Genomic DNA, 27,344 nt, shown 5'->3' on the forward strand with positions numbered 1-27,344 from the left:
AAAAATTTTTTTTAACTAAAAAAAAAGTGTAGGGTTATTTCACAGTTATTAGCTTGTGTCCCCAATTAGGAATCAGTAAGTGAAGCAACTATAAATTATTTGGGGTAATTCCTAGATAATTTGTTGAAAATTTAAGACATGTAAGTATAAAGATGATCAGAAGTCAGAAGAGGTCAGATTAATGAGTTTTCATTGGAAACTTTTCCTCAATGAATAAAGATTCTATGATAAAAATGATACCCTAGCCTTTATTGAAAGTGAAGGGTAGCAAAACTAGTGAGCCAAAACCATCTTATGCTATAAAAATTCCACAATACATTGTCAAAGAGATAATTCTAGGCCTTGCATTTTTTCCCATCACCTACTCCTTTCTTATTTGCTCTAATAGGTAGGAAGTGGTTCTCTTTAACTTGCAACCTACAAAGTAGCCATTCCTAACTCTAAGATGACTTTGTGATACACATCTCACAGGTAACTATGCCATATAAGCACTAAGAATGTTGCCTTCCCTTGGCTAGGCCTGGGGTGTGGATCACACTAGGGAGTCTCATTTACAGGACAGGGTCACCTCCTAACTAGTATTTCTAAAGACCCAAACTGGGCAATTAGAACATCTATCTTCTTTATTCTCACATCAACTTTGACAAATACAGTTCTCTATAGATACTTTATAAGTTGAAAATTAACTATCATTTCAGTAAAAAGCCTAACCAACTGTGATTTATATCATCATATCTACATCAAGAAAGGCATTACTCAAATGCAATAGTTGTACTAGAAACTACTAACAGGTTGAACAAGTTAAATTCAGCAGGCTTTTTAGGATCTCAACCCTGTATCTATTTTCAGTCCTTATCTTCAAACTGAGTCTTTAGTGTGTGTAGTATAACCTTATTTTACATATAATCCGAGCCAATGAAAAGTTCAGAATGGCTACTAAAATGCATCACAGACCAAAACAAGAGTCTGATCTTAGGTCAGTCCTTATTCATTTGGTAACAAAGGCAATTCCACTTACAGAAAACATACTACCACATTTCAAAGGTTTAAAGTTTCATTAGAAAAATTATACACAGAATAAAAAATATATTTTTCAAGAATAATGGTATTATTTCATTCATCAAATTCATTTAAAACATGAGTTACAGTACAGAAAGAGAAATGACAGCATAGTTGTATACAACCAACTGATCTGCAAAACCAGTCTCTTAAAAACAACACACCATATGGTTTTAATAAAAGGCAACTACAGTTCCATTTTCTAAGGTGTCTTAAGGGTTTTCTGTAATTAGTTTTTATATTAAGTTTTCTCCATAACAATTTTAAAGATGTTATTTCCTCATCACCAATTACTTTATTCCCCAAAACACCTGATAACCAGGTCTCTCTGTTGTTGCCTCCATTTTCTTTATTCTTCTAAGGGATATGAAGCTGCTTTCAAGGTCAATCCAAGTTCAAGTCTACACCAAAGTTCTAACACCTGGAGAGTTGTCCTTCTTTGCTTAAGAAGTGTGATTAACAGCCATCTGTAGCAATGCAACTGAAATTATAATGAGCTTTTTCTCTTTTTTTTTGTCTGCCTACTCCATTCTACCTTTCCCTCTGCCCACCGCTGGGCGCACCAACCTCCCCCAGCAGATTTAGATTTGGGAGGAGGTGATTTTGTTCAGAGTCTCTCAATGTCTGAGTAGCAGTCAAATCGTAGGAGTTCACGATTCTTAAAAAAGAAAAAAAAAGTTTCTTTTTATTGTTTCATCAAGAAAATGTTAAAACCCTGACAGAAGTTAACCATCTGTCCCAAATCCATTCCATCAAAGCTCCCAAAGAGCTTTCCATTTGCTGTGACAGCAGTGGCAGGATGGCTACTATCATCTGTCTTGGCACTGGTGTGATACTACAGATGGCTCTTTTTCACTGTTCACTTAAACTACTTCTAAAAAGCAAAAGCTTTTGCAATTACTTGGAATCTATCAGAATAAACTGGTCTCTGAAAGGAAGGTATTTGTTGCATTGTTCAATTACATGCACACGACCAAAGGCAGGATGATGTTGATCCTGGACAACAGTGTGTGTGACACACAACAGTGTGTGTGACAACTGCACGGGAGATTGGCTAAGGTGTTCCTGCAGCTTAGAGAAACTATAGCAGAGTGCCAGGTGGAAGTGAGTACTACACTAAGTCTCCCAATGAGAACTCAAACTACAGTAAAGAAGGTGGAGGGGTATTAATAGACCAGTGTCTTAACAAAGTTACCGAGGTGGAAAGCCACCTCTGTGTGCTCCTCCGCGGCCCCCGCGAAAGCCACCTCTTTCTCCTCGGAAGTTAGATCGGTTTCTTTCTCGACCACGGCCAGCAGAAGTTCCACCCCTTCCTCCACCCCTGGGAGCTCCACCTCCCCGATCAGATTTAGACTTGGGAGGAGGTGATTTTGGTCGAAGTCTCTCAATTTCTTCTGTACATCCAGTCAAGTAGGAATTAGGAGCACTAAAGTAGGATGCATATGTTTCTGCATTATAGTTGCTATTTGTAAGAGTCGGTCCAACTGTAAGCCAGCCTGAAATAGGGGGAAAGAAAGATTATCTTTTTTGTTTCCAGTTCTTTCTTACTGGTCCCTTAGGAGCTATTTCAAATCTCTAATGCATTTTTAAAGATGCCCCTATCACCTCATATTCATCTTTTTTATAGAAAACATGGTATTTAAAAATGGTCATACAGACTTCATAGGTATATATCTTTTATTTCACCTGCATGACTATAACTATCTTCCTCATCTCCATCCTTGTTTCACATTCTGTGAGAGTAGCACTTAGAAAAAAATTACACACTACACTGAGTTTGGGCTCAGTGAAAATGTAATAAACTTTATTCACCTTCCTAATTGGGGAAATGATACCATTGTTTTCTGGTTAAAATCCTGGAGCCAACTTTTGCCTCTACTCTCAACAATATTACCCCAGATGATAGGTGCTAGAAATTCAACCACTCACCTCCATGTTGCTCCTATTCATTCCCATTTTTCCATCTCTACCTCCACCCTCAAACATAAGTCTTTTTCTTTTTTCTTTTTTTCAAAATAGTAAATTCACATTACACTGATTTCACAAAAAGTTAAAATTTTGGGGGCGCCTGGGTGGCTCAGTTGGCTAGGTGACCAACTTTGGCTCAGGTCATGATCTCGCAGTCTATGAGTTCGAGCCCCGCGTCGGGCTCTGTGCTGACAGCTCAGAGCCTGGAGCCTGCTTCGGATTCTATGTCTCCCCCTCTCTCTACCCCTCCCCTGCTCATGCTCTGTGTTTCTCTGTCTCTCAATAATAAATAAATATTAAAAAAACACTATTAAAAGTTAAAATTTTGAAAAGACACCACCACTATACATGTAAGCAAACAAGCCAGGTATTTTAGTTACTAATAAAACAAAGGTCTGTATTTCACAGACCTTTAAATATATGGTTATTAAATATATGGTTATTTTCTTCAGGATGATTCATTCATTTATACATTTCTTCATCATATTATTTACTGAATAATCTGAATGTTGGGTATAAAGAAGTGAGGAAGACAATCTTTGCCTTCCATGAGACTGCATGCTGGAGAAACTGATTATAAACATAAGCCCAAATGAATGTGTGATTCATCTAATGGTAAGTGCTATGAAGAAAAGGAAAACAGAGTAAGGGGAAAGACAGGAGTGGAAGGAGGGGAATGGAGCAGGAAGGTGGCCAGTTTAGACAGAGGTGTGAGAAAAGGTCTGTCAGGTATTTGAAAGGAGAGGACCATGAAGAGACAAGAACGAACTCGGCATATGTGAAGTACAGCAAGAGGAATCAAATACATCGTAAGAATTTTATATTACAGAGCACTCTGTACCATTTCTTGACACCTATATCCCAAGGGACCAAAAAGATTTTTTTGAGTTTTTCTGAGGTCCTACCTGGTCGAATTGTACTATCTCTTCCAAATAGATGAAGGCGTCTTCTACCAAGACAAAAATGTTCAATAATATGAAAAATTTCTACAGGCTTTTCTATATTGCCAATTTCAGGTTCTTCTGTGATAATTAAGTCAATGTCAACATTAGCATGGATGAAGTCCCCATCTGTGCTACGCTTAACAGTTCCTTTGATCCCCATAAGGCAGTGTTCCTAAAAAACAATAAGAGCAGGCCAATTAATCTCTTCATCAACAGTCATATTTCATAACATTTTACATTTCTGATGTCCCCAATTCTAAAATAGACTTCATTTCTTCAAATCTTTGGGATATAGTTCTATGGGCAAAAACACTATAGGAAAGCCTGGATCTCTGGATGTGGGAAGATTGCCAGGGAAGCTAGAGACAACAGTGTTAAACTTGGGGCCATCACATTTTAGAATTGCATCAATGACCATGGAGTCTTTCTTTCTGCAATACTAGATAATAACTTGTTTCTACCAGTTATGGAAACATGGCACTTGACCTTGGAATCTTAAAAGGATGTTATACTGGGCCTCAAATAATCCAAGATCAAAACTATATACAAGATGCCTTTTTATATGGAGAAGAGCCTTTTAACATGGATACAGACTTCTGATTTTCACATTTTCTTATGTTGAGTAATTAAACAGTTTTTTTTTTTTCATTTGTTTTTTGACCTTCTCTATTTAATCTGACTGGCAGGAGTATGGGTTAAATTAATCTCTCACTTGACTCCATGAACCATGGCAAGAATAGCTTAGGCTCCCTTCAAAGAATTTTCAAAAGAATTTTGAATTTTCCAGTTTAAGAAAGACTTAATATGAAAGACTCCCACAAATGGCTCCCTAAAGAGTGAAAGACTGGGGGACAAACTTTTAAAGCCTGATAGTAACAGGGAAGTTGTATAGAGCAGAGGTTCTCAAGGGTTCTTGTGTAGGTTCTCAGGGTTCTTATATAGGAAAAAGGGAAGGAGAAAAATATGCTTCCAAGGCAGCCAGCTATGAGTCTTGCTACTGCCTCTTTTTTGTGGGCTCAGGGAAAGGGAAAAAGTCTGGTGGGGCTCAGAGGTACCAAAAGCCCATACATAAAGTGATTTAGAATTAACAGCAGTTTAGGACATACAAAAATATATACTACCCTCTCCCGCACAGTGAAGGTTGAATTTAACATAGTGAATAAAACACAGTAAACAAAACATAGTGAATTTAAAAATTAAACTTGATGTAATTAATTCTATACTGTTCAATGCCATTTGTGCAAATCTAAGAAAATAATCTTTCTACCAAAATTAAACAGTATACAGTCATTTGGAAAAGCTTGAGGAAAAATAATGAAAATAAAGAAAACAAAACAGTAAAGGCAATACCTTTGTTCTCTGGAAGACAGCCTTTGGATCTAAAGTCTTAGTCTTTCCAGGATTGTTTTTATTGGTTTTAATCCAACAAATATCTTCACATCTTCTGTAACCCCATTTGCGTAAACACTAGAAATGAAAGAATTAAAAAAAGAAATCCTTAACTAAAAGAAATAAACAGTACTTAAAATAACCAACCAGTATTAAAAAAACTTACTAGAGGTTTGAGACACTAAATCCAAGATGTTACAGTAATTTTTAGTGCAGAAATAGAAAAAAGGAAATACTAAAGTCTTTAAATATATGGCCATTATATAGAAAGCATAAATACCTTTCAGATATTAATATAATCTATATAGTTAAGTGTCAAAACATAGAAAGGATTACATAGTACTCCAATCCTTTAATACTACCTTCCATTGTCATCAACAGAAAGTGGGTTTTAAATCATAAAACACTCAGTCCCTCTTTAATCATAAAATAATTCAACATGATTTGATTCCTAGCACCTCAATTTCCTATCCTGACAAAGCTAAAAACTATTGAACATATTCTAATTGATAGCTTGTTTTCAAATGAGTCTTATGTTATTTTTATATACTTAATACAACTTCAAAAAACTCAAATACTTAAAATTACATACCTTATTACTTGCTAATACTGAGGGCTACTACAATATATAGGTGCTGACTAGCTGGTGGGAATAAAAACAAGATATGTCCTTACCCCCTCATTGATTTAAGAGTAAAGTAGGGGGAAATAAGCAAATAGTGCAGGACGATAATGTTGGTATTGTTCATGTCAGGAATGCTCTTATTGTGTAAACTCTTATCATGAGAAACACCTCAAAATGAAAACCTGGATTTTTATTTTAAAATCTAAAAATCAAGATCAGTATCTGTTCCTGTTGACATTTATCTGTTTTGCACTGGAAATTCCTTACACACCACAAGGGTCTATATCTTCGTGCCCTGATCAATTAACAAAAGCTCATCAGGATTTCTTATGCTGAATTATTTTTGTAATCGTTTTTGGCCCAAATCTGCTTTTATCAATATGACAGACTGCTGCATAAATAAAACGATAAAACCTCCTAATCATTTTCAAACTAATTTGGGAGGCAGAAGGCAAGCCCCAAGCCAGGCATTAGAGCTACAAAGGGTAAATACCAACATATCTGTAAAAACATATAGTATGTTTCTATTTTCTTAGCTTTTCCAGAACATCTTGGAAAGGCGTCAGCAAAAAGTAACTATTCCCAATCAGAATAGTTGTAGTCTTACCTTGGGAGTTAATAAAGGACACAAGCAATAATATTTTTCAATAGTCTCAAACTTGCTATTTTATAAATACAAAGTAACTGTAAAATTTCAGGATTTTAGAACAAATTTATCTCAATATAATCCTACTTAAATTCTTCACCTGTCAAATGGACACTTCCTAAAACTGCCAAGATTAAATGAGATCGTCTGCTGTATAACAAGTAATATGTCCTAAAAATGGAAGGTATCATCTATTAACAAGTGAGGAAACTGAAACCCACAAGTGTAAATATCTCTTTACCCAAAGTTTTACTGCTGGACAGCAGAACTGAGACCAAAACTGAATGAAGCCTTCTAATACTTAGCCACAATGCTCCCATTATTCTTAGGTAAAAAAGCATACGCTATTTTGTTTCCATTCAGAAATTCAAAATATTGCAATAAAAAAAAAAGAGTTCTGAAATAAAGTAAACATAAGGCGCTTAAAAAAGAGGTGTTATGTAACTTCCTTGTCACTCTTACTCAATTATTCAAACTATGTGTTCCGGATGCTCTGTTATTTTTCCAATTTGATTTGGCTTCTATTTGGAATTCAGGAGTTAATGTTATTCAGAATACTTTTTAGCTATTCATAATGAGCAGTAAATGACACTAAGCAGCTTGTTTTTGAGTTGCAGTATCAAATGCCTAAACTGTTCTCCTGAAGTTGTAATAAATCATATTTTGACTTCTTGAACCCTAATGCTAGCTAACCAAAGGGTACTACTGCCTTTTGTACATTCTTTTCTAATCACATTTTTTTCCTTCTGAGTATTTTAGCAACTATTCAAGAAACAAAGGACAAAATAACATCTATCTTCCAACTTTTTATATTTTTTCTTATGACTAAAAATCCACTTTAAAAAAATGATCTTACCACTCTTCCAAGGTCCAATCCCTCCCCAGAACCACACCAGAGAAAAATAAATGATCGTGGAGCTGCAATCTCATCAATTTCTAACTTCATAATCTGTAGGAAACCAAAACAATATTGCATGAAAGTATTTTGTTTCCCAGTCATTCTAAATCCAAAAGAATAACCCCTGAGATTTATCAAGACTTTCAGTAGATCTATTTTTAGATGTACTAATTTTCATTAGAAAATAAATTTTATCCTTAGAACTTATTCTGTTTTCTTATTCTATATTAAGAAAACACACACACATACACACACATATACATACACTTGACTTTATACAGAAAGAGGTTACAGGGAACCATATTTATAGAATTATGGACTTTTGTAAGATGTAATTTGAATGCAATACTTTATGATTTACAGAAAAATAAACTGAAAAAAAGAGGTTAGCTTAAATTATCCCAAAGTTAGGGGCAAAATTAAAATGAAATATAGTAAATGTTTGGGGAATATTTAGTTTCCAGCATCTACAGAAATTCTAGATAAAAATAAATCAATATGCACATTTTATTATAATGACCATTTTAGTTCTAAAATGCCAAAAAAAAAATATAGCCCAATTTTTCCAAAGAAGATCTACAGATCACTAACAGACACATGAAAAGATGCTCAACATCACTCATCATCAGGGAAATACAAATCAAAACTACAATGAGATATCACATCACACGTGTCAGAATGGCTAAAATTAACAACACAGGAAACAACAGGTGTTGGCGAGAAGGCAGAGAAAGGGGAACCCTCCTACACTGTTGGTGGGAATGTAAACTGGTGCAGCCACTCTGGAAAACAGTATGGAGGTTCCTCAAAATGTTAAAAATAGAACTACCCTAGGATCCAGCAATTACACTACTATGTATTTACCTAAAAGATACAAAAATACTGATTTAAAGGGATACATGCACCCCAATGTTTATAGCAGCATTATTGACAACAAACAAACAATGAAAAGAGCCCAAATGTCCATAAACTGATGAATGGATAAAGAAGATGGGATATATATTCAGAATGGAATATTACCCAGCAATCAAAAACAATGAAATTTTGCCATTTGCAATGATGTGGATGGAGCTAGAGTGTATTATGCTATGTGAAATAGTGAAAGACAAATACTATATGATTTCACTCGTGTGGAATTTAAGAAGCAAAACAGATGAACATAGGGGGAAAAAGGAGAGAAGCAAACCATAAAACAGACTCAACTACAGAGAACAAACTGAGGGTTGCTGGAGGAGGGGTGGGTGGTAGGATGGGCTAAATGGGAAATGGGCAGTAAGGAGGGCACTAGTGACACTCACTGGGTGTTGTGTATGAGTGATGAATCACTAAATTCTACTCCTGAAACTAATATTACACTGTATGTTAACTAACGGGAATTTAAATAAAAAACTAAGAAAAAAATTACAGTCTATAATTTTATTTGCCTTGTATGTGCTGAGTATTCACATTAAAAAAAAAAGTTCCGCGGGGCGCCTGGGTGGCGCAGTCGGTTAAGCGTCCGACTTCAGCCAGGTCACGATCTCGCGGTCCGTGAGTTCGAGCCCCGTGTCGGGCTCTGGGCTGATGGCTCAGAGCCTGGAGCCTGTTTCCGATTCTGTGTCTCCCTCTCTCTCTGCCCCTCCCCCGTTCATGCTCTGTCTCTCTCTGTCCCAAAAATAAATAAACGTTGAAAAAAAAAATAAAAAAATAAAATAAAAAAAAAAGTTCAATAATTCTGTAAATTTTGGGATAATACATACTCATATAAAAGACTATAAAACCAATCATTTTATGACATTCTTTTTCTTCTAGCTTTCTGCCACATTTCAGAGACAGACCATGGTTCAAGCAGATATTTATATTTCATTTATTCAAAAAATTTTAACTTTAGTAACATCCATTTGAGTTATAACCATATCATCTCTAACTTAATCTAAATAGAAAAACATTATTTGGCAATAATAATGTAAATAAGTTACAATATGTATTAACCTACTGAGTTTTATACTTCTTTTAAAATCTTGAAATCTCTCATCTAATATTCTCATAGGAATATGAATAAGTAAATATGTAATACACACATACACATATTCCTACATATTTATACATGAAAGAGCTAAAATAAGTGATGACACACAACAGTGAAGAGCATCAAGCAAATTACTCTCTCAACACTGCAGTTCTAAATGCTAAGTGCTGGTATTTTAAAAAGCTGGTATTTTAATATCCTTTACCAAAATCCATTGATCACTACTGACTCTCTAATGTGAAAGAGAATACCTTGTGAAATCCAAACACTTTTCTTATTCATACTCTTTATATTCTATTTATTATTTTAACTATTGGTACTTTCTTTAGGATATTATCATATAAAAGTTAAGAACTTAGGGCCTAGGGCCAGACAATACTTTTCAATATGCTAGCCCGAGTTGTTCAGTGAAATTAGACTGAAATCAAGAATATGCATATAAAATGGAATTCCTTTATTTCAGAAATCCTATTGGTCTGTTCTGTCACATATAAGTGAAGCTCCTGTGCCTTCAGTGACCAAACCTCAGAGACTGGCCAGAGAAAAAAGTTCAACCTAATTACAGCTGACCCCTGAATAACATAAGGGCTGGTCGCACCAACCCTTACCGCCCATAGAAAATCCAAGGGTGGGGCGCCTGGGTGGCGCAGTCGGTTAAGCGTCCGACTTCAGCCAGGTCACAATCTCGCGGTCCGTGAGTTCGAGCCCCGTGTCGGGCTCTGGGCTGATGGCTCAGAGCCTGGAGCCTGTTTCCGATTCTGTGTCTCCCTCTCTCTCTGCCCCTCCCCCGTTCATGCTCTGTCTCTCTCTGTCCCATAAATAAATAAACGTTGAAAAAAAAAATTAAAAAAAAAAAGAAAATGCAAGGGTAACTTCTGACTCCCCAAAACTTAACGACTAATAACCTACTGTTGACTGGAAGCCTTACTGATGACATAAAGAGTCAATTAACACATATTTTGTATGTTATATGTATTGTATACTCTATACTTAAAGCTAGAAAAAATAAAATGTAACTTAGAAAATCATAAGGAAAATACATTTACACCACCGTAAATAATCCACACAAAAATGGAATCATGCAGTTCAAACCCACTTTGTTCAAGGATCAACTATACTAATCAAAGACATAAAGATTTATTTTTTTCAATTTTTTTTTTCTGACTAAACTCACAAAGATTGTTTTTATGTATTAATCAATTTTGATGAGGAAATGGTTAAATAGGTATTTCTTAAACACTGCTGGAAGGAATGTAAATTTGTGCAACCTATCTGGAAAACTTCTCAGCAATAAGCATCAAGAGCAGTATGTCTTTTACCTTAAGTCTTGGGAATATAATATACTGTATAACTTTCTGAATTTCAACAATAAGCACAAATTACATTCATCATCAGAGGATGAGATTTTTTCAAAGTGGAAAGAGCCATAAAAATACAAATAAAAATGTCAGTGGGATCAAAGAAAGATAAAAGGAAAAGCTTCCAGGAGGAAAAACTGGAGGTGTACCTTGAAGATTAAATAATATTAATAATAGTAACTATCATTAACTCAGAAGAGGACATGCAAGGATTCAGCATGGTTTCCTATGAAACAGCAGCTTTACAGTGTCAGTCCTTTCCTTTCCCTACTTCCCTTCTGTGCTTAACACTCTTGCCTACTCTCTCCTTGAAATTCCCTATTCCCTTGGCCCCTAGGACATTCATATTCTTGGTTCTCCTTATTCATTTCTGACCCATTCTTTTGATCTTCTTTTACATGTGCCTCTTAAATGTAAGTTTCCTGAGGCTTTACTGTTAATCCACATTTTATCTTAATTGAGACACTATCTCTGGACAAATTTATCCATTCTCATGGGTTTTATGTGCTAATCTTCTAAATCTGTATATTTTGAGACCAGATCTGTCTGTCCTTTGAATTACATATTCCTATCATGACTCCACACGGATGTCTCACATACACGTCAAAATCAACATATTCAATATGATCTAATCCCTTTAATCCAGCTTTTTTAAGTGTTATTTATTTTGAGAGAGAGAGAGAGAGAGAGAGAGAGAGAGAGAGAGAGAGAGAATCCCAAGCAGACTCCACAATGTCAGCACAGAGCCCCATGCGGGACTTGAACTCACAAACTGTGACCTGAGCTCAAGTCCAGAGTCGGACGCTTAACAGACTGAGCCACAAGGTGCCCCTCTAATCCAACTCTTAAATCCACTCTTTCTCAGCTGGTGAAAACTCAACTCACTTATCCCAAGACTCAAACCTCTGCACCATCCTTAACTCTCCCCCTCAGTCCAATCACTAGATCTCACCCAAGTATCTACAAAACATTACTAAATTTATCACCTTTCTATTCTTACTACCATCACTCTAATTCAAGGTCCCTTCATCTCCTAACTGGGCTACTGCAACAGTCTTTTAACTGCTCTCTCTTTTCCAGACTTTTCCTCTAGTCCATTCTCCACACACTAATATGACACTTTAAGCTGTTTAAAGCCCTTCAAAGACAACTTAATGTCTTCAGGAAAAAAGTCTAAGCTTCTAAGAAGACATCATCTCAAGAAGAGTTCCAACTTGTGTTCTAACAACATCAGCCTACAAACCAGATATTCTTTCCCACCATCCCTTCTGCTCTTGTTGTTCCTTTCAGTTGGAATCACTAGCCCATCCCTTTCTTCATCTGGCCAATTCCAACTAGTCTATTTATATTGTTAACATGTCACTTCCTCTTTGTTCATGTGACCCATCCTCCAAGGCTTGGTCAGTTTGTCTCAGATCATCTTATGTAATCCTCTGTTATCGAACAAAATAATAATGCAATTATCTGTTTAGATCAATATTTATCCCATTTAACTATGTGCTCCTTTAGTCAAGTACCAAGTCTTATTCATCTTCGAATCTCCAATACCTACCACATTGCCTAGTACAGAGTGGTACTCAACAAATATTTGTTATTTTTGTTACTGATCAGTAAAAACAGATGACTTTACGTAACTAACTGTAGTTATCAGCTTGCTTAATTTTATTTAGGAAAATGTAGCTTTATCACAATTATACTGAAATTACGTATCTTTTTTATCCATTGTAAGTTGCTTGAAAAGTATAAATCGTTTTATATCTATCTATCTCTGTATTATACTCTAATGTTTACTAAAACTAGGCAAATGCAGAAAGAGTTATCAATCATTTAGTTTTTAGACTTTTCTAGCTAGGACTCTAAGACTGGAATTGTGAGTCTTCTACAGACTACTAACTCACTGCCTGCTCAACTTCAGCCCCAAAAAGAAGAATCAGACCAAAGATATTATAGTATTTGTTAATGTACCCTGGATCTTCTGTCACATTATACGCTATAAATCTGCAATTATGATTCCTAAAAATGTAAGAATATTTATAATCTTCTCACCAAATAATATATATTCATTTGAAAAATAAATAATTAATTACAATGTAGAAAGTTTCATCATACATCATCCCAAGTCCAGCATTTTTCATTAGCAGTGATGCCAGTTTCTCTGTAATATTCTTCTAAAGGGGGTTCCAGAAGAATCACATCAAATTTAGGTGTCAGTTCTCTGATGTCAAAGGCTTCTATATCTGCTTGTAAGTACCTATTTGATTAAGGCATAAAAAGTGACTAAGAGTTTTTCAAATACCTTACAGATATTAAAGAAAGGAATTTCGTAAATATTACTAAACACTATTTACAAAGTAATCATAAACTAGTTACTGAATACCTTTTTATGCAGGACTATCTTTCTTCAGTATAGATAGTAAACCATCTACCAACACTCTTCCCTAGAAGATGGATATAATCACACTACAAGCCAATAGCATATTCCCCCATGTATATCCAGAATGTACTTCTCTCATTTTTACAGTGAAAACTCATACTACTATGTAAGTCTCTGAGCCCCATTCCATCATCATCTGAATTCTCTAAGGAATATCACATTATTTCTTTCTTAAGTAAGAAAAACTATTTGTAAGCTTTAAAATTTAGAAACACTATTTCTAAAGATGGATGTAATTTTCTTTTATTGTTTATTAGTAAAATTATTTCTCTATTAATGGTCTTTTATGGCTAACTAGTATGTTACAACTAGTCATTACTGAAAAGTTATTTCCACATAGTATGAAAGTAATTTAAATATAAACTACTTTAAATGTAAGACTATGTTTAAATTAGATGAATATTAGAGTCTGCTAATATTTTTCTTCACACACAGACTTCTTTGCGGCTCTTCATCACTAACAGTACACATTTTAGCAAACTGTTCGAAGTAAGCTAAATGTGAAATAGGCAGATTCTCCAATTTCAAAGACTTTTTATACATTTCTGAGAAAAACGTTCTGGTTAGCAAAGGTTAACATGAATTTTCATATTCCAAAATGCTATGAATAGTATCCCTGAATGCTGAGTTATAATTAATTTTTATTCTTTTCCTTCATCTAAGTTTTCTAAACTTCCTTCAATAAATAAATTACTTTTTGAGAGAAAAAAATCACTTGAAAACATTTTAGGAAACTCAAGAATACAACAAACACGAATGATTTTTCTAAGAAGAAAACATTTAAAGACATTTTCAGGAAATTAACTGAAAAAAAAAAAAAAGAAATGAGAACCTACTGGTGTACTCAGCACTGGAGTTTCAAACACATCTATTTTACCAAACTGAAAACCACAGTGTGTTAACCCTATATAGGTGAACTTTTTTCAAATAGAAAGGTTACAGGATAAAAAGACTGCTATTTTAAGGCTGAGTTGGGAATAAAAAACAATTGAGAAAACACACTTACATAGGAGGAGTGTTAGATTTAGCTATTAACTCATCCTTGAGCCTGATGAGCTCCCTCAGTTTAGGGTATTCTTCAAATCTGTCAGCCAAACCTGAGGAGAAAAAGTAGTAAATTCTAAATTTTAATACTCTTTAAGTTAGTATCAGTGAATTCAAAGGGTTACAGGCCCTCTCAAGAAACAAAACAATAGACAACGACCACTTTAGTCTCCTGTCCTTTTAAAAAAAATTAATTTTAAGTATTTTCTTGCACTGATTTTTTAAAAATGTTTGTTGATTTTTTGAGAGAGGGAGCACAAGTGGGGGAGGGGGAGGGGCAGAAAGACAGAGAGGGTCAGAGGATCCGAAGCAGATCCTGCGCTGACAGCAGCTAATTGATGTGGGCTCAAACTCATGAACAGTGAGATCATGATCTGAGCCAACCAGGCACCCCTATTTTGAGTATTTTTAAAACAGTTCATATCTAATGTCCCTAATCCCATATGCAGGCAAAGGTCCAGATGTTCTAAAGCCCAGTTCAAATCAATACACCATTTAATTCTCATATTTAAGTTAAATCTGCTCATACATAGCATTAAGTTTCACCATTCTGTTCTAAGGAAAAGAAAAAACACTGCCTTCTATCAAGCTTTTCCCCCTTTTTTTTAGCTAGAAGAATTCTTTTCCCTTAAAAATCTAGTGATTATTGAGGTTGGTAGTTAGCTTCTTAAATAGTTATTAAAAGCATAGACAATATTTCTTTTCTTTTTTGTGATTACATACAAGGAGAAACAAAGAATAGTTACAGGTAAGAGAAACCCTGCTGATGATCTTAAATTAGTTGGCTATGGCTCATGGACACAATCCTGGAACAAATCTAGTAAAGAAGATAATGAGTCCCTAGTAGTCGATCAGCTCTCACCTCCAAGACAAATTGTTTTCTCTATGAATATTTATAACTGTAAAGATTTCACATCTCCATATTATAAACCAAATCTTCACATGTATTTTCAGGCTTAAGATCTTAAAAAAAAACATATATAAGTACGGCAAAGAGTACTTAAAAACAGGAGAGTCTCTGTTCCCATGTCCTCAAAAATATTTTAGATCTTTGAGCTCAGAAAAGATTTTAGGTAAAACAGCATATTGCCTGTTTAAAAAACTGTAGGGATAAGTGCACTCGAATATCAAGGATTCCTAAAAGCTCTTATCTGGTTTTCTTCCCCCCCCCACATGAAACATATTCCTAACAGTATAAATCATATAAGCAACTTAATTTAAAAACCGAAAGTACAGATATTAATAACTTTAACATCAAAGAGTAAAAATGAAAGATTTTGTAAAGCCTCCTCAATCAGTGGTTATAAAACAAATTTCAAATAAAGCAAGTTTGAAGATGTTATTATAGTCAGGTTTTAATCACAGTAGAGTCAGGTGTCTTTAAAAAACAGCTTTCCTAAAGTATAATCGATATATAAAAACCAAACATATTTAATGTACACAATGTGATGAATTTAGATATATGCATTCACCTATGAATTATCACGTTCATAGGTGTAACAGACCTATCCATCATCTCTAAAAGTTTTCTTGTATTCCTCTTGGTGTGTGTATGCGCGCGTGTGTGTGTGAGGGTGTGCATGTGCATGCGCGTGTAGTAAGAATACTTAAGATGAGATCTACCCTTAACAAATTTTAAAAATTTTATTGATTTTATTTTAAAAATTTTATTTAAAAATGTTATTCAATAACATTGTTGACTATAAGCACTATGCTATACAGCAAGTCTCTAGAACTAATTCGTCTTGTATAACCGAAACTTTACACCAATTAACAACTCCCTATTTTCCCCTTCCTCCAGTCTCTGAAAACCACTGTTCTATTTTCTGCTTCTAGAAATCTGACTATGTAGGTATCTCATGAAAGTGTAGATATTTATCATATTACATATACTATTTTAGGTACCTCTGTAAGTACTTGCATATTTGTTCTGTGACTGGCTTATTTCACTTAGCATTATCATGACTTTTTATGCTGCATCTAAATTTTACTCATGAAAACACTAAAATCAGTTTCTACTTCAAAAGTAACACTGCCTATAAGCAACAAAAATCAGATTACATCAAAATTAAAATTTTTTTTGTGCTGCAAATCATACCATCAGGTAAATGAAAACACACTACACAGAATGGGAGAAAATATTTCCAAACCATAAGTCTGAGAAAAGAGTTATACTGAGAATATATGAGGAACTCTTATAATGTAATAAATAAAAAGACAAATAACCAATTAAAAAATAAGCAAAGGGGGGCACCTGGGTGCTCAGTCGGTTGGGCGGCCGACTACAGCTCAGGTCATGATCTCGCGGTCTGTGAGTTCGAGCCCCGCGTCGAGCTCTGCGCTGAGAGCTCAGAGCCTGGAGCCTGGTTCGGGTTCTGTGTCTCCCTCTCTCTCTGCCCCTTCCCTGCTTGCTCTCTGTCTCTCTCAAAAATAATAAACATTAAAAAAAAAAAAAATAAGCATAGGGTTTGGCTATTTCTCCAAAGTAGGTATTTAAATAGCCAACAAGCATGTGACTAGATGCCTAATATCATTAGTCACTAGGAAAATGCAAGTCAAAATCACAATGAAATGTCATTTCATACTCACTAGAATGGCTATAATCAAAAAGATATATAATAGTAAATGTCAAGCACAGGAAGAAACTGGCAAGAATATAAACTGTTTTGAAAAACAGTTGTGTAGTTTCTCCAAAAGTTAAACACAGAATTAACACATGACCCAAGAATTCCATTCCTAGGTATATACCTAGGAGAAACGAAAGCATATGTTCACACAAGAACTTCACATGAATACTCATGCAGCACTGTTTATAACAGCCAAAAAGTACAAACAATCCAAATTAATGAATAAAATGTGGTATATACATACAATGGAATATTATCTGGCAGTAAAAATAAATGAAGTATGGACACATGTCACAACATCAGTGATCCCAGAAACAAGGTGACAAGTGAAAGAAGCCAGTCCCAAGATACCACATATTGTCTAATTCCATTTATATGAAATGTTTAGAATAGGCAAATTGATAGAGACAGAAAGTTAATTAATGGTTACTTAAGGCTGGGGGGAGTAGTAGGGGAGGGAATGGGAACCGACTGCTAATGAGTACTGAGTTTCTTTAGAAGAGATGAAAATTAGATTGTGGTAATGATTGCACAAACTCGATTTACTAAAAAAAAAAAATTGAATTATATCCTTTAAATGGGTGAGTTCTATGAATTCTCTCAATAAAGCTGTTTTTGTAAATGCAGGGATAATGCATTTGACGGGCTTATTAGTAGACTGAACAGGGGCTGAGGGATGAATCTCTGGGCTTGAGGATATCTTAACAGCCACCTCAAAAACTGAAAAGCAAAGAGAACAAAACCTAAAAAAAAAAAAAAAAAAAAGCGAAATAGATTATCCAAGGACTGTGCGACAACTACAAAAATGTAAGATGTATAACAGAAATACCAGAAAATATAAAGGAACAGAAGAAATAGTTGAAATAATAGTATTTCCCCAAATTAATGTCATCAAACCAGATTCAAGAAGCTTAGAGAACACCAAGCAGGATAATGCCAAAAAAAACCCCTAAACCTAAGGCATATCATTTTCAAACTACAGAAAATCAAATATAAAGGAAAAAATCCCAAAGAAACCGGAGGAAAAAGACACCATACCTATGGAGGAACAAAGATAACAATTATCCAACTTCTCAGAAACATGCAAGCAAGAAAAGATTGGAGTGAAATATTTAAAGTGTTGAAAGAAATTAAACACCAACCAAGAATTCTATACTCTGTGAAATTATTCTTCAAAAGCAAAAGAAAAATAGACTTTCTTGGAAAAACAAAAATTAAGGGAATTTGTTGCCAACAGACCTGACTTGCAAGAAGTGTTAAAAGAAATTCTTCAGGGAGAAGAAAAAAAAAATAATATAGATGAGAAAATCAGATCTACAGAAAGAAAGGAAAAGCAATGAAGAGGGAATAAACGAAGATAAAATAAAAATGCAAGTATAGTCACAGAACCAAACTGGAGAAGGAAAGAAGGTAGGAGGAAGGAGGGAAGGAAGGGAAGAGAGAGAGTAACACTGCTAGATGGAAAAGGAGGGATACTAGAAGTACTGAAATTGGAAATGGGAAGCCAAGCCAGGAAAAATAATTTTGTTAGAAATAATCCACAAAATGGATAAATCACATGAATGTAATCAAGGGTTAGCAATAGCATATTCCCAACAAATCTAACATACCTACATCCCTGATGAAATTCTGAGGTCTATGTCCAGTGTCTACAAAATGTTGGCAGTAATCATTATGGGGATTTAAACTCTGCGTTCCCTAAAGAAAAAGTCAAAATTAAATTAAGAGCATTTACTCTAATGGCAGATGCACTAACTCTGTACTTTATTTTTTATTATGAGACGATACAAAATCAAAATTGATAGATTAAAAAAATTTAGTAATATTTGAAAACACAGTAACTGACAGCATTACTCTTCAGTAGCTACAGACAATAATACAGCATTATCTCATCCCAAATAGCCAAATATCAGACTATTTCAAGAATAATTTTAAATGATTATTTTAAAATAATGATCCCTCAGTAACTGAAAAAATATTGAAAATAAGCATTTAAAATCTTTTCATGCAGAGATGAAATGTGAAAGGTAATGATTTGAAAATTTACCTTCAGAAAAGTACTAGAATCTTTATAAATCTCTTCTTCATATGGCAAATTCTCTTCTTCCTGCTGCATTTCTAATTCATCCTTGGAAAAGGAAGATTAAGTAGACATTTTATGTATACGAGGAATATTTTATATATTTATGATATCTTGAGTATTAAGACTCAATATAAATATTTTCTTTTCCTGAAATACAATAAGTTTTTCAAATTATCATTAAAGTCAAACACTGAAGACTGCATTCTCATCATTATCCAATTAGTTATGTTTATAATAAGTAAAAATTTTCATCTTATCTATAAATGATAAATCAATATAACTACTAATTTTGTTGACTGAATTGTCTAGAATTATCTCATGTATCATACTATTAACATTAGAATTTAGTTCAAATCATGAAAGATATGACCACCAATGGGGCAATTTTATTTCTATTAAAAACCATATGAAACTCTTTTTATAAATCAAAAATGTTAAAATATAAGGAACTGTATATGGTAAAATATACATATTTATACAATCACAATATTTAGTAAGTAAATAAAATGATCACAATAAAATAATCACTAATTTTAAGTTGCATATTAACATATACCAAAATGCAATGCACAAAACTGTATTCATGAGACTGGCCAATTATATCACTGAAATTCCTAGAGATTTACTGAAACTATTTATTCCCTTCTCTATTAAATATAGCTGTACAACAATCAACTTTAAAAAAATGGAGATAGGCTTTTTAAACATAATACTTTTCTTTAAAATCTTCAAAATATTATTATTTTATATCTTCAAAATATTTTATATATCTTCAAAATATCTTTATATCTGTATTTTATATCTTCAAAATATCAAGACACTTTATAACTTCAAGACATTATTTATTTTGAAACAGAAAAAGAGAGCAACATGCACTAGCAGAGGAGATGCAGAGAGAGAGAGGGAGAGAGACAGAATCCCAAGCAGGCTCCATACTGCCAACGCAGAGTCTGATGTAGGGCTTGAGTTCACAGAACCATGAGATCATGACCTGAGCCAAAGTTGATGCTTTAACCGACTGAGCCACCAGGGGACCCTTTTCTTTTCTTTTTCTAAAGTAGGCTTCACGCCCAGCACAGGACTTGCACTCACAACCTGAGCTGAGAATAAGATCTGGAACCCCAACTCACTGAGCCACCCAGGTGCCCCCATAATACTTTCTTTTCAACTAAATATTGCAATTATAGGTTTAGAAGTTGGGTTTTTTTCCTTCAGCCTCTTTCAGAGACAATTCTACATTGCTGTCTAGCACATGAGATGTCAAAATATTTTAACTGTACTACCCAATATAATAAACATGGAATCACACAACTCTCAAAAAAGACCATATTCTAGCCACTTGAAACCTGATCCAATTATCCAAAGTTTCTGATACACACACTTCCTTACTCTTACTAAAGAATATTACTGTCAGTGGCTACTAGGCCTTATGCTTTATATGTCACCTCTTACATTAAAATGAGGAAACTGAAATAAAGATCTTAATTTAATCGATTACAGGCATACCTCATTTTATCGTGCTTCAATTTATTGTACTTTTCAGACATTACAATTTTTACAAATTGAAGGTTTGTGGCAACCGTGCTCAATAGACTTGAGCAAGTCTATTGGCACCACTTTCTGACAGTATCTGCTCATTTCATGTCTCTGTATCTTATTTTAGTAATTCTGACAATATTTCTAACTTCTTCATTACTATATTTGTTATGGTTATCTGTGATCAGTGATCTCTGATGTTACTATTGTAATTGTTTTGGGGCACCATGAACCGAGTCCATACAAGATGGTGAACTTAATAAATGTGTTTTGATTGCTCCACCAACTGGCTGTTCCCCTCTCTCCCTCTCCTTGGGCGTCCCTATTTCCTGAGACACAATACTGAAACTAGGCCAATTAATAACCCTCCAACATCCTTTAAGTATTCAAGTAAAAGGAAGAATTGCACATTTCTCATTTTAAGTCAAAAGCTAGAAATTACTAGCTTAATTTTCCTTAATGAGGAAAGGCATGCAGAATCTGAGAAAGACCAAAACCTATGTCCCTTGCACTAAACAGCTAAGTTGTGAATGCAAAGGAAATGTTTTTGAAGGAAATTAAAAAGTGCTACTCCAGTGAACACCCAAATGATAAGAAAGTGAACACACAAATGGTAAGAAAGGGCAACAGTTGTATTGCTGATATGGAAAAAGCTATAATAATATGGACAGAAGATCAAATCAGCCACAACATTCCCTTAAACCAAAGCCTAATCCAGAGCAGCCCTCACTCCCATCAATTCTATGAAGGCTGAGAGGTGAGGAAGCTACAGAAGAAAAGTCTGAAGCTAACAGAGGTTGGTTCATGAAGTTTAAGGAAAGAAGCCGTCTCAGTAACATAAAAGTGTAAGGTGAAGCAGCAGGTGCTGATGTAGAAGCTGTAGCAATATTGAGGCAAGACCTTCACCAACAAAAAAAGATTATGACTTGCTGAAAGCTGAAATGATGGCTAGCATTTTTTAGCAATAAAGTATTTTTAAATTAAGGTATATACCTTGTTTTATCAGACATAATGCTATTGCACACTTAATAGGCTGTAAGATAGTATACACCTAAGTTTTATATGCACTGGGAGATCAAAAATTTCATTTAACTTGCTTTATTGTGATATTCACTTCATTGTGATGGTCCGGAACCAAATCTGCAATATCTCTGGGGTATGCCTGTATACATATGCTACTGATGATTATTTTACAAAGTTTAAAATTAAGTTTTTAATCAAATTTGTTTTCCTGGATAACAATCTATTATTGTAAGGACTTATTTTTTCCTGACCATAAAATTTCCCTGTTCTCTACTTGCCTTATATTCTTCCATCTTGTCTTCGTCCGTCTCCCCTTCGTCCTGATACTTCCGTTTTGCATTTGGAGCAGAGGTATCATAGGAAGCCCTGAAAATTAAAACTGATGTATCACACACAGATATAGAAAGATGTACCAGTGCAGCTATTAATATTAAATAACAGTTTATAAAAACAGAGTAAGGTACATTTTTCCTGATTAAATAGAATCTATCCATCTGGTTTATAAATTTAAAAAGTCACACAACCTGATTGATAATTCTGTATTTTACTTTTATGAGAAAGCAACCAAATCAGAAACTAAGCTTTTATAAGGAATGTATGGCAAAAATAAACTTCCATATTACATATCATATAATTTGTCTTAAGCAAAATTGATGTTCAAATTAAGAACTAGAATACTGAAAAACTCTGAAGTGCTTTATGAACTACCAAATGAATACCATTTTTAGGGTAAAGTGTGTTTTCTTTTATAAGAAACTTATAAATATAATTATTTATTTATGGTTTTTAAGCTAACCCTTAGTCTAACATTCCATTTTCTAACTACTTTATGAATGGGAACTTAACATATTCAGAAAAATAAGTATTTCTTAATTCATGAATAATAAAAACCCATGTTTCTGAAATCTTTATTTTTTTGTTTTTTTAAATGTTTATTTATTTTTGAGAGAGAGAGAGCACACACGCATGCAGGTGAGGGGCAGAGCAAGAGAGGGGGACAGAGTATCTGAAGTGGGCTCTGTGCTGACAGCAGAGAGCCTGACATGGGGCTCGAACTCACAAACCGTGAGAGCATGACCTGAGCCGAAATCAGCTTAACTGACTGAGCCACCCAGGCACCCCTGAAATCTTTATTTTGATGCTTGTCACAACAAGCATTAATGCTTCCATAATGGAAATCTATGATTTACTTACCTTCATACCTAGGATTATCTGTTTATAAAACAATAAGCCTTTCACAACAGTAACATCACTAAAAAAACCCAAACAAAAACTATTCAACTGACCTGCAAGTTTCTCTTGTTTCAGCAATTTCTCTCTGCTCATCTTTGCTATTTAACACAGCACCAATGCTGTCAGCACTTTCAGCTCCCAACTGAGAAAAGGCAAAATGAAAAATTAGATCATAAAGCACTGGATTGCCTTTCCAGACATTTGTAGCAACATTTAATATATCAAGTATTAAAAAAAAAAACAACCAAAAACCCTAACTACCTCAGCAAGCAAATGGCTTAATTACCTTGCAGGAAAAACAGGAAATACCTTGGAACAAAACTATGTTAATTAAGAACAAATCTGAGAGTTGACAAGCATTTTATACTTTCATTATATTTGAAATTAAGACAGTTTTAGCCAATCGTCTACTTTTTAAGTAAATAATAAAACATAATTTGGTAGTAGGAGCAATAACAACAAAAAAGCAACTAACATATAGTATACATAGGATGGTAGGCACTATGTTAAACACTTTGCATCCATCAGCTCACATATTATACCTTATTTATCCCATGCTGTAATAAATATCTATCCAGTTTTATTCAAGCCAAGTCTTTATATAGTGATTTACAGGCACAATACTGAATTTTAATACCTAAAAAATGGGTATGAAAATTATGTTTAGCAGTTGGGAATTTTGCAAAATACAACAAATTACTAGTTGAGATAGGCTGGCTACATAGGATCAGTTCATGGACAACTTTAAAAGCCAAACCAACAGGGGCACCTGAGTGGTTCAGTTGATTAAGCGTCCAACTTGAGCTCAGGTCATAATCTCACAGTTCATGGGTTCAAGCCCTGCTTTGGGCTTGTGCTGAAAGTGAAGAGCCTGCTTGGGGATTCTGTCTCTCCCTCTCTCTCTGCCCCTCTCCCACTTGTGCTCTCTCTCTCGAAATACATAAATAAACCTTAAATAAGTAAATAAATACGAAACCAACAAGTGCAGAATGCAATTTGCAGGGCCATGAGGAACCATTTAATACTTTTAAGTACAAGAAGGACAGGAGGAAATCTGCACTAAATAGCCTTTTAGCTCAGGAAAGGGAAGAAGATACACTAAAATATCTGAGCTTCTAGTCCCCAGCCTTGATCTTAAATAATTGTCACTGCCTTTTTATCTGCCCACTTCATGACCTCCCTAAGGTTTCTCCAATATTAAATCTCTTCCAATTATAACTGTTGCTGAAATTTTAATTCTTCCATAAAATCTTCCTGAACCCTATTCTCATTAGTTAGAAGACACATCTACTTCCCATAGTTAAATGTTAACTTTTTTCCCTGTGACTGACTCCTCTGTTTGGATGACTACAAGTTAGCTCCTTAAAGAGTACAAAGAATAGCCTGCTTCCACTTTTCTCCTTTTTATCTTATTTCCTATTCAGATCATAGCACTTAATACAGCTTTCAATGATTTTACGTTTTACTTTTGTTTATTCCCTATTTATATTGTTTCATCGTCTATCACAACTTCCAAGTATTTTTATACTTCAATTATTTTATCTTTACTTTTATTTACTTCTCCCCAAGTGACATGTAAGCTCCCTAAAGGGATGAACTCTGTCTTCTTTGTATTTGTATGTTTAGCACCTTGTATAATGCCTGACTCATAGTAGATGCTCAATATTTGAATGAACCTAGATTTCCTACTAGAGCCTACATTAGAATACAATGTATTACAATAGAAATGCCTTAAGTCAAAATTCTGTTCATATATAATTGTTATCTCATGCCCCCCCTCCAAAATCATGGAATGACTGGAATAGGTAAATCATAGATTTTCCATTATGGAAGCACTAAATATATTATTTGAGTAATTAGGAAAATTTGGCATCATTTAAAAGCATATAGCATTTAAAAATTTTTTTTAAAAAATTTCGGGGTGCAGAGGGAGAGGGAGAAGGAGAGGGAGAGAGGGAGAGAGGGAGAGAGGGAGAGAGAGGGAGAGAGAGAGAGAGAGAGAGAGAGAGAGAGAGAGAGAGAGAATCTTAGGCAGGCTCCACGCTCAGCATGGAGCCTGACCCAGGCCTCAATCCCATGACCCTGGGATCATGACCTCAGCCAAATCAAGAGTCTGATGCTCAACCAACTGAGCCACCCAGGCACCCTTGTATGATTTTTTAAAATAAAGGTACAGCTAAGTAAAAAGCAGGCATAAATGGCTGATGTTTAACAAGTAACAACAAGTAACAAGTAACATAAATAACGTACTTAACAGTAAGGACAACATAAGCTCCATGGAAGAGCCTAATAAGCCAGAGAGAGATCACAATAGCTTTCATTACAAAGTTCTGATCTGAGCTGTGCTATAGAGGATGGACAGAATCAGAAAGTTAGGAGGACAATTTTTACAAAAATCATAAAGTATTTATTGCACAAATCACATTCTGGAGAGTAACAAACCATTCTGTATTGTTCATATGGAGAAGGACAACTGAAAGAAAGGCTGAAATTAGCTGGTAAAGTGGAAGTCTGTCAATGATATTGGACATTTTTACTTAAGTGAAATGGTTCCTATCCAACAAGAAGAGTAGGAGGCAGCTAGTGTACTAGAGAGAGCATAGAAAGGCCTAAAACTGCAGCTTGTAAACTTACCAGTTTTGTGGACTTCAGTATGTAACTTAATTTTTCTTTAATATTTAAGTAATCTCCACACCCAATATGGGGCTTGAAGTTACAACCCCAAAATCAAAAGTCCCATGCTCTACTGACTGGGTCATTCAGGCAACCGTTAGTCATGCAACTTAAATTCTTTGAGCTCTGTTTTCTGCATCTATAAGATGCAAATAGTATCTGACTTGTATGAATGAAGATAATGTATATAAAAAGCTTAGCAGAGTCTTGATACATAGAAGGGATACATAGAATAAACAGCACCCATTATTAAATTTTATGCACTATGTAAGCTCTTTTAGGGTAGGGACTACTTTTTATTCACAGTTGAATTGCCAATGACTACTAGATCCCCTGGCACCTAGTAAGACACTCAAAAAATAATTGTTTATGGATGCATTTTGACTCAAATAGAAGTTTGAATTGAAAACTAAAGAATAAGAACCTTTTTCCGTGGTAACAAAGCTATTAAACATTTTGAAGACAACATGCTAAAACAAATTGGGAAAAAGAAGGCCTGGAAAAGATACCGTATTTGTCCTAGATCATGCCAGAGGGACAGAACAGATCTGATTCCAAATTCCCACATTTTAAACAGTATACCATAAACCTTTTCATTGGATCATAAGAGTATAGGTTTCAGATTTCCATTTACTAAAACTAAGTCTCATTTCTGAAAAAAAATAACATTAAGATGTCTCATTACAGCCTCTTAGCATATCCTCCATCACTTTTACTAATATGAATGACAGAATGGGAAACACAGCCTCTTAGAGTAGAAGTGTACATCTGCATTTTCTGCACGTGTACTCTCCTAATCAAGTGTTAGCTTATACACAAGAAGCGGTGAAACAAGCTTTGGAGAGACAAACCTGGGATCAATTTTCTGGCCTAGCGATGAGTGACATGAAGCAAAAATTACTTAACCTCTCTGGCCTCTCTTTCGTTATTCGGTAAGTGAAGATAATGCTACCTGTTTCAAGGATTTGCTACAACTGATAGGAGTTACGAATTCATACATGATCGGTGGGTGATGACGAAGACACCATACACATAGCACAGTGGACTGCAACACAAAAGATGCACAATCTAAAATTTACGTTCAGGCTACTTCCGATGCAGTCTTTAGACATGATCCCAAAGAAAATACTATGAATCTATTTCACAAGGAAGCCACAATCTCAACAATGAGGTGCTAAGAAGAAAGGCAAAACACAGAATACGATGTAAACAGTGAAAAGAAACTTAGTGGATAACAAGTCACTCCTTGCGTGAACTACGGTAATTTATTTACAAAGACCAAATCTTTGTATCCCCATCATTGAGCCCTGCGCCAGACACTAGGCGATTCCATAATGTTGCTGAAGACCAAGAGTGGCATTCGGTTTAGCAACACCACAATCGCTGCACAAAATGGAGAGTATTCGGGGTACTGCGTTAGATGAGAACAAGGGTAGGTAGGCCTTAGGATCATGGTCGCGGGACCAGAAAGGCAGGTTCCGCAGTAGATAGGGAAAGACAGCGGGGCGAAGGGCAGGGGAGAGAAGCGGGAACCGCGCACGCGCATTCGCGATCCCTCCCTGGGCCGCGGACCTGCTGCGCCAGGAGCTGCCGCCGTAACTTCTGCCGCTCCCGGATCTCCTGCAAGCGGCTGTCCATATCCCAACTCTTGTTTCCCACTGCCCCGAAAACTTGACAATTAGCAGATGAGTACCCTCCCAATTTTTCACCGGAGTCCGTAGAACAAGATTCGCCAGGACCTTCAAGCAGCAGGATGTCCCTTAGCCCTTTCTCAATAGGTATTTCCGGCGCGGCCA

At 35.1% G+C, this 27,344-nt stretch overlaps 1 protein-coding gene across 3 annotated transcripts; it reads right to left on the reverse strand.

Moving 5' to 3' along the window:
• Positions 1 to 972: 972 nt before the first annotated feature.
• On the reverse strand, positions 973 to 27,337 carry METTL14 (methyltransferase 14, N6-adenosine-methyltransferase subunit). Of its 3 annotated transcripts, XM_027063487.2 has the most exons (11): positions 27,121 to 27,337; positions 22,929 to 23,017; positions 21,921 to 22,008; positions 19,048 to 19,128; positions 18,611 to 18,698; positions 14,336 to 14,426; positions 13,005 to 13,146; positions 7,488 to 7,580; positions 5,322 to 5,438; positions 3,933 to 4,143; positions 973 to 2,555 (listed from the first exon to the last, which is right to left on the reverse strand). In XM_027063487.2, the coding sequence occupies exons 1-11, from the start codon at positions 27,184 to 27,186 to the stop codon at positions 2,251 to 2,253; spliced, it is 1,371 nt and encodes a 456-aa protein (XP_026919288.1). In that variant the 5' UTR covers positions 27,187 to 27,337; the 3' UTR covers positions 973 to 2,250. The 3 variants fall into 3 exon arrangements, with proteins under 3 accessions (XP_026919288.1, XP_053072984.1, XP_053072985.1); XM_053217009.1 differs by lacking the exon at positions 21,921 to 22,008 and having other exon boundaries at positions 27,121 to 27,316; XM_053217010.1 differs by lacking the exon at positions 21,921 to 22,008 and having other exon boundaries at positions 27,258 to 27,293.
• Positions 27,338 to 27,344: the final 7 nt, after the last annotated feature.

This window comes from Acinonyx jubatus, chromosome B1, assembly GCF_027475565.1.
Source record: "Acinonyx jubatus isolate Ajub_Pintada_27869175 chromosome B1, VMU_Ajub_asm_v1.0, whole genome shotgun sequence".
Lineage (NCBI taxonomy): Eukaryota > Metazoa > Chordata > Mammalia > Carnivora > Felidae > Acinonyx > Acinonyx jubatus.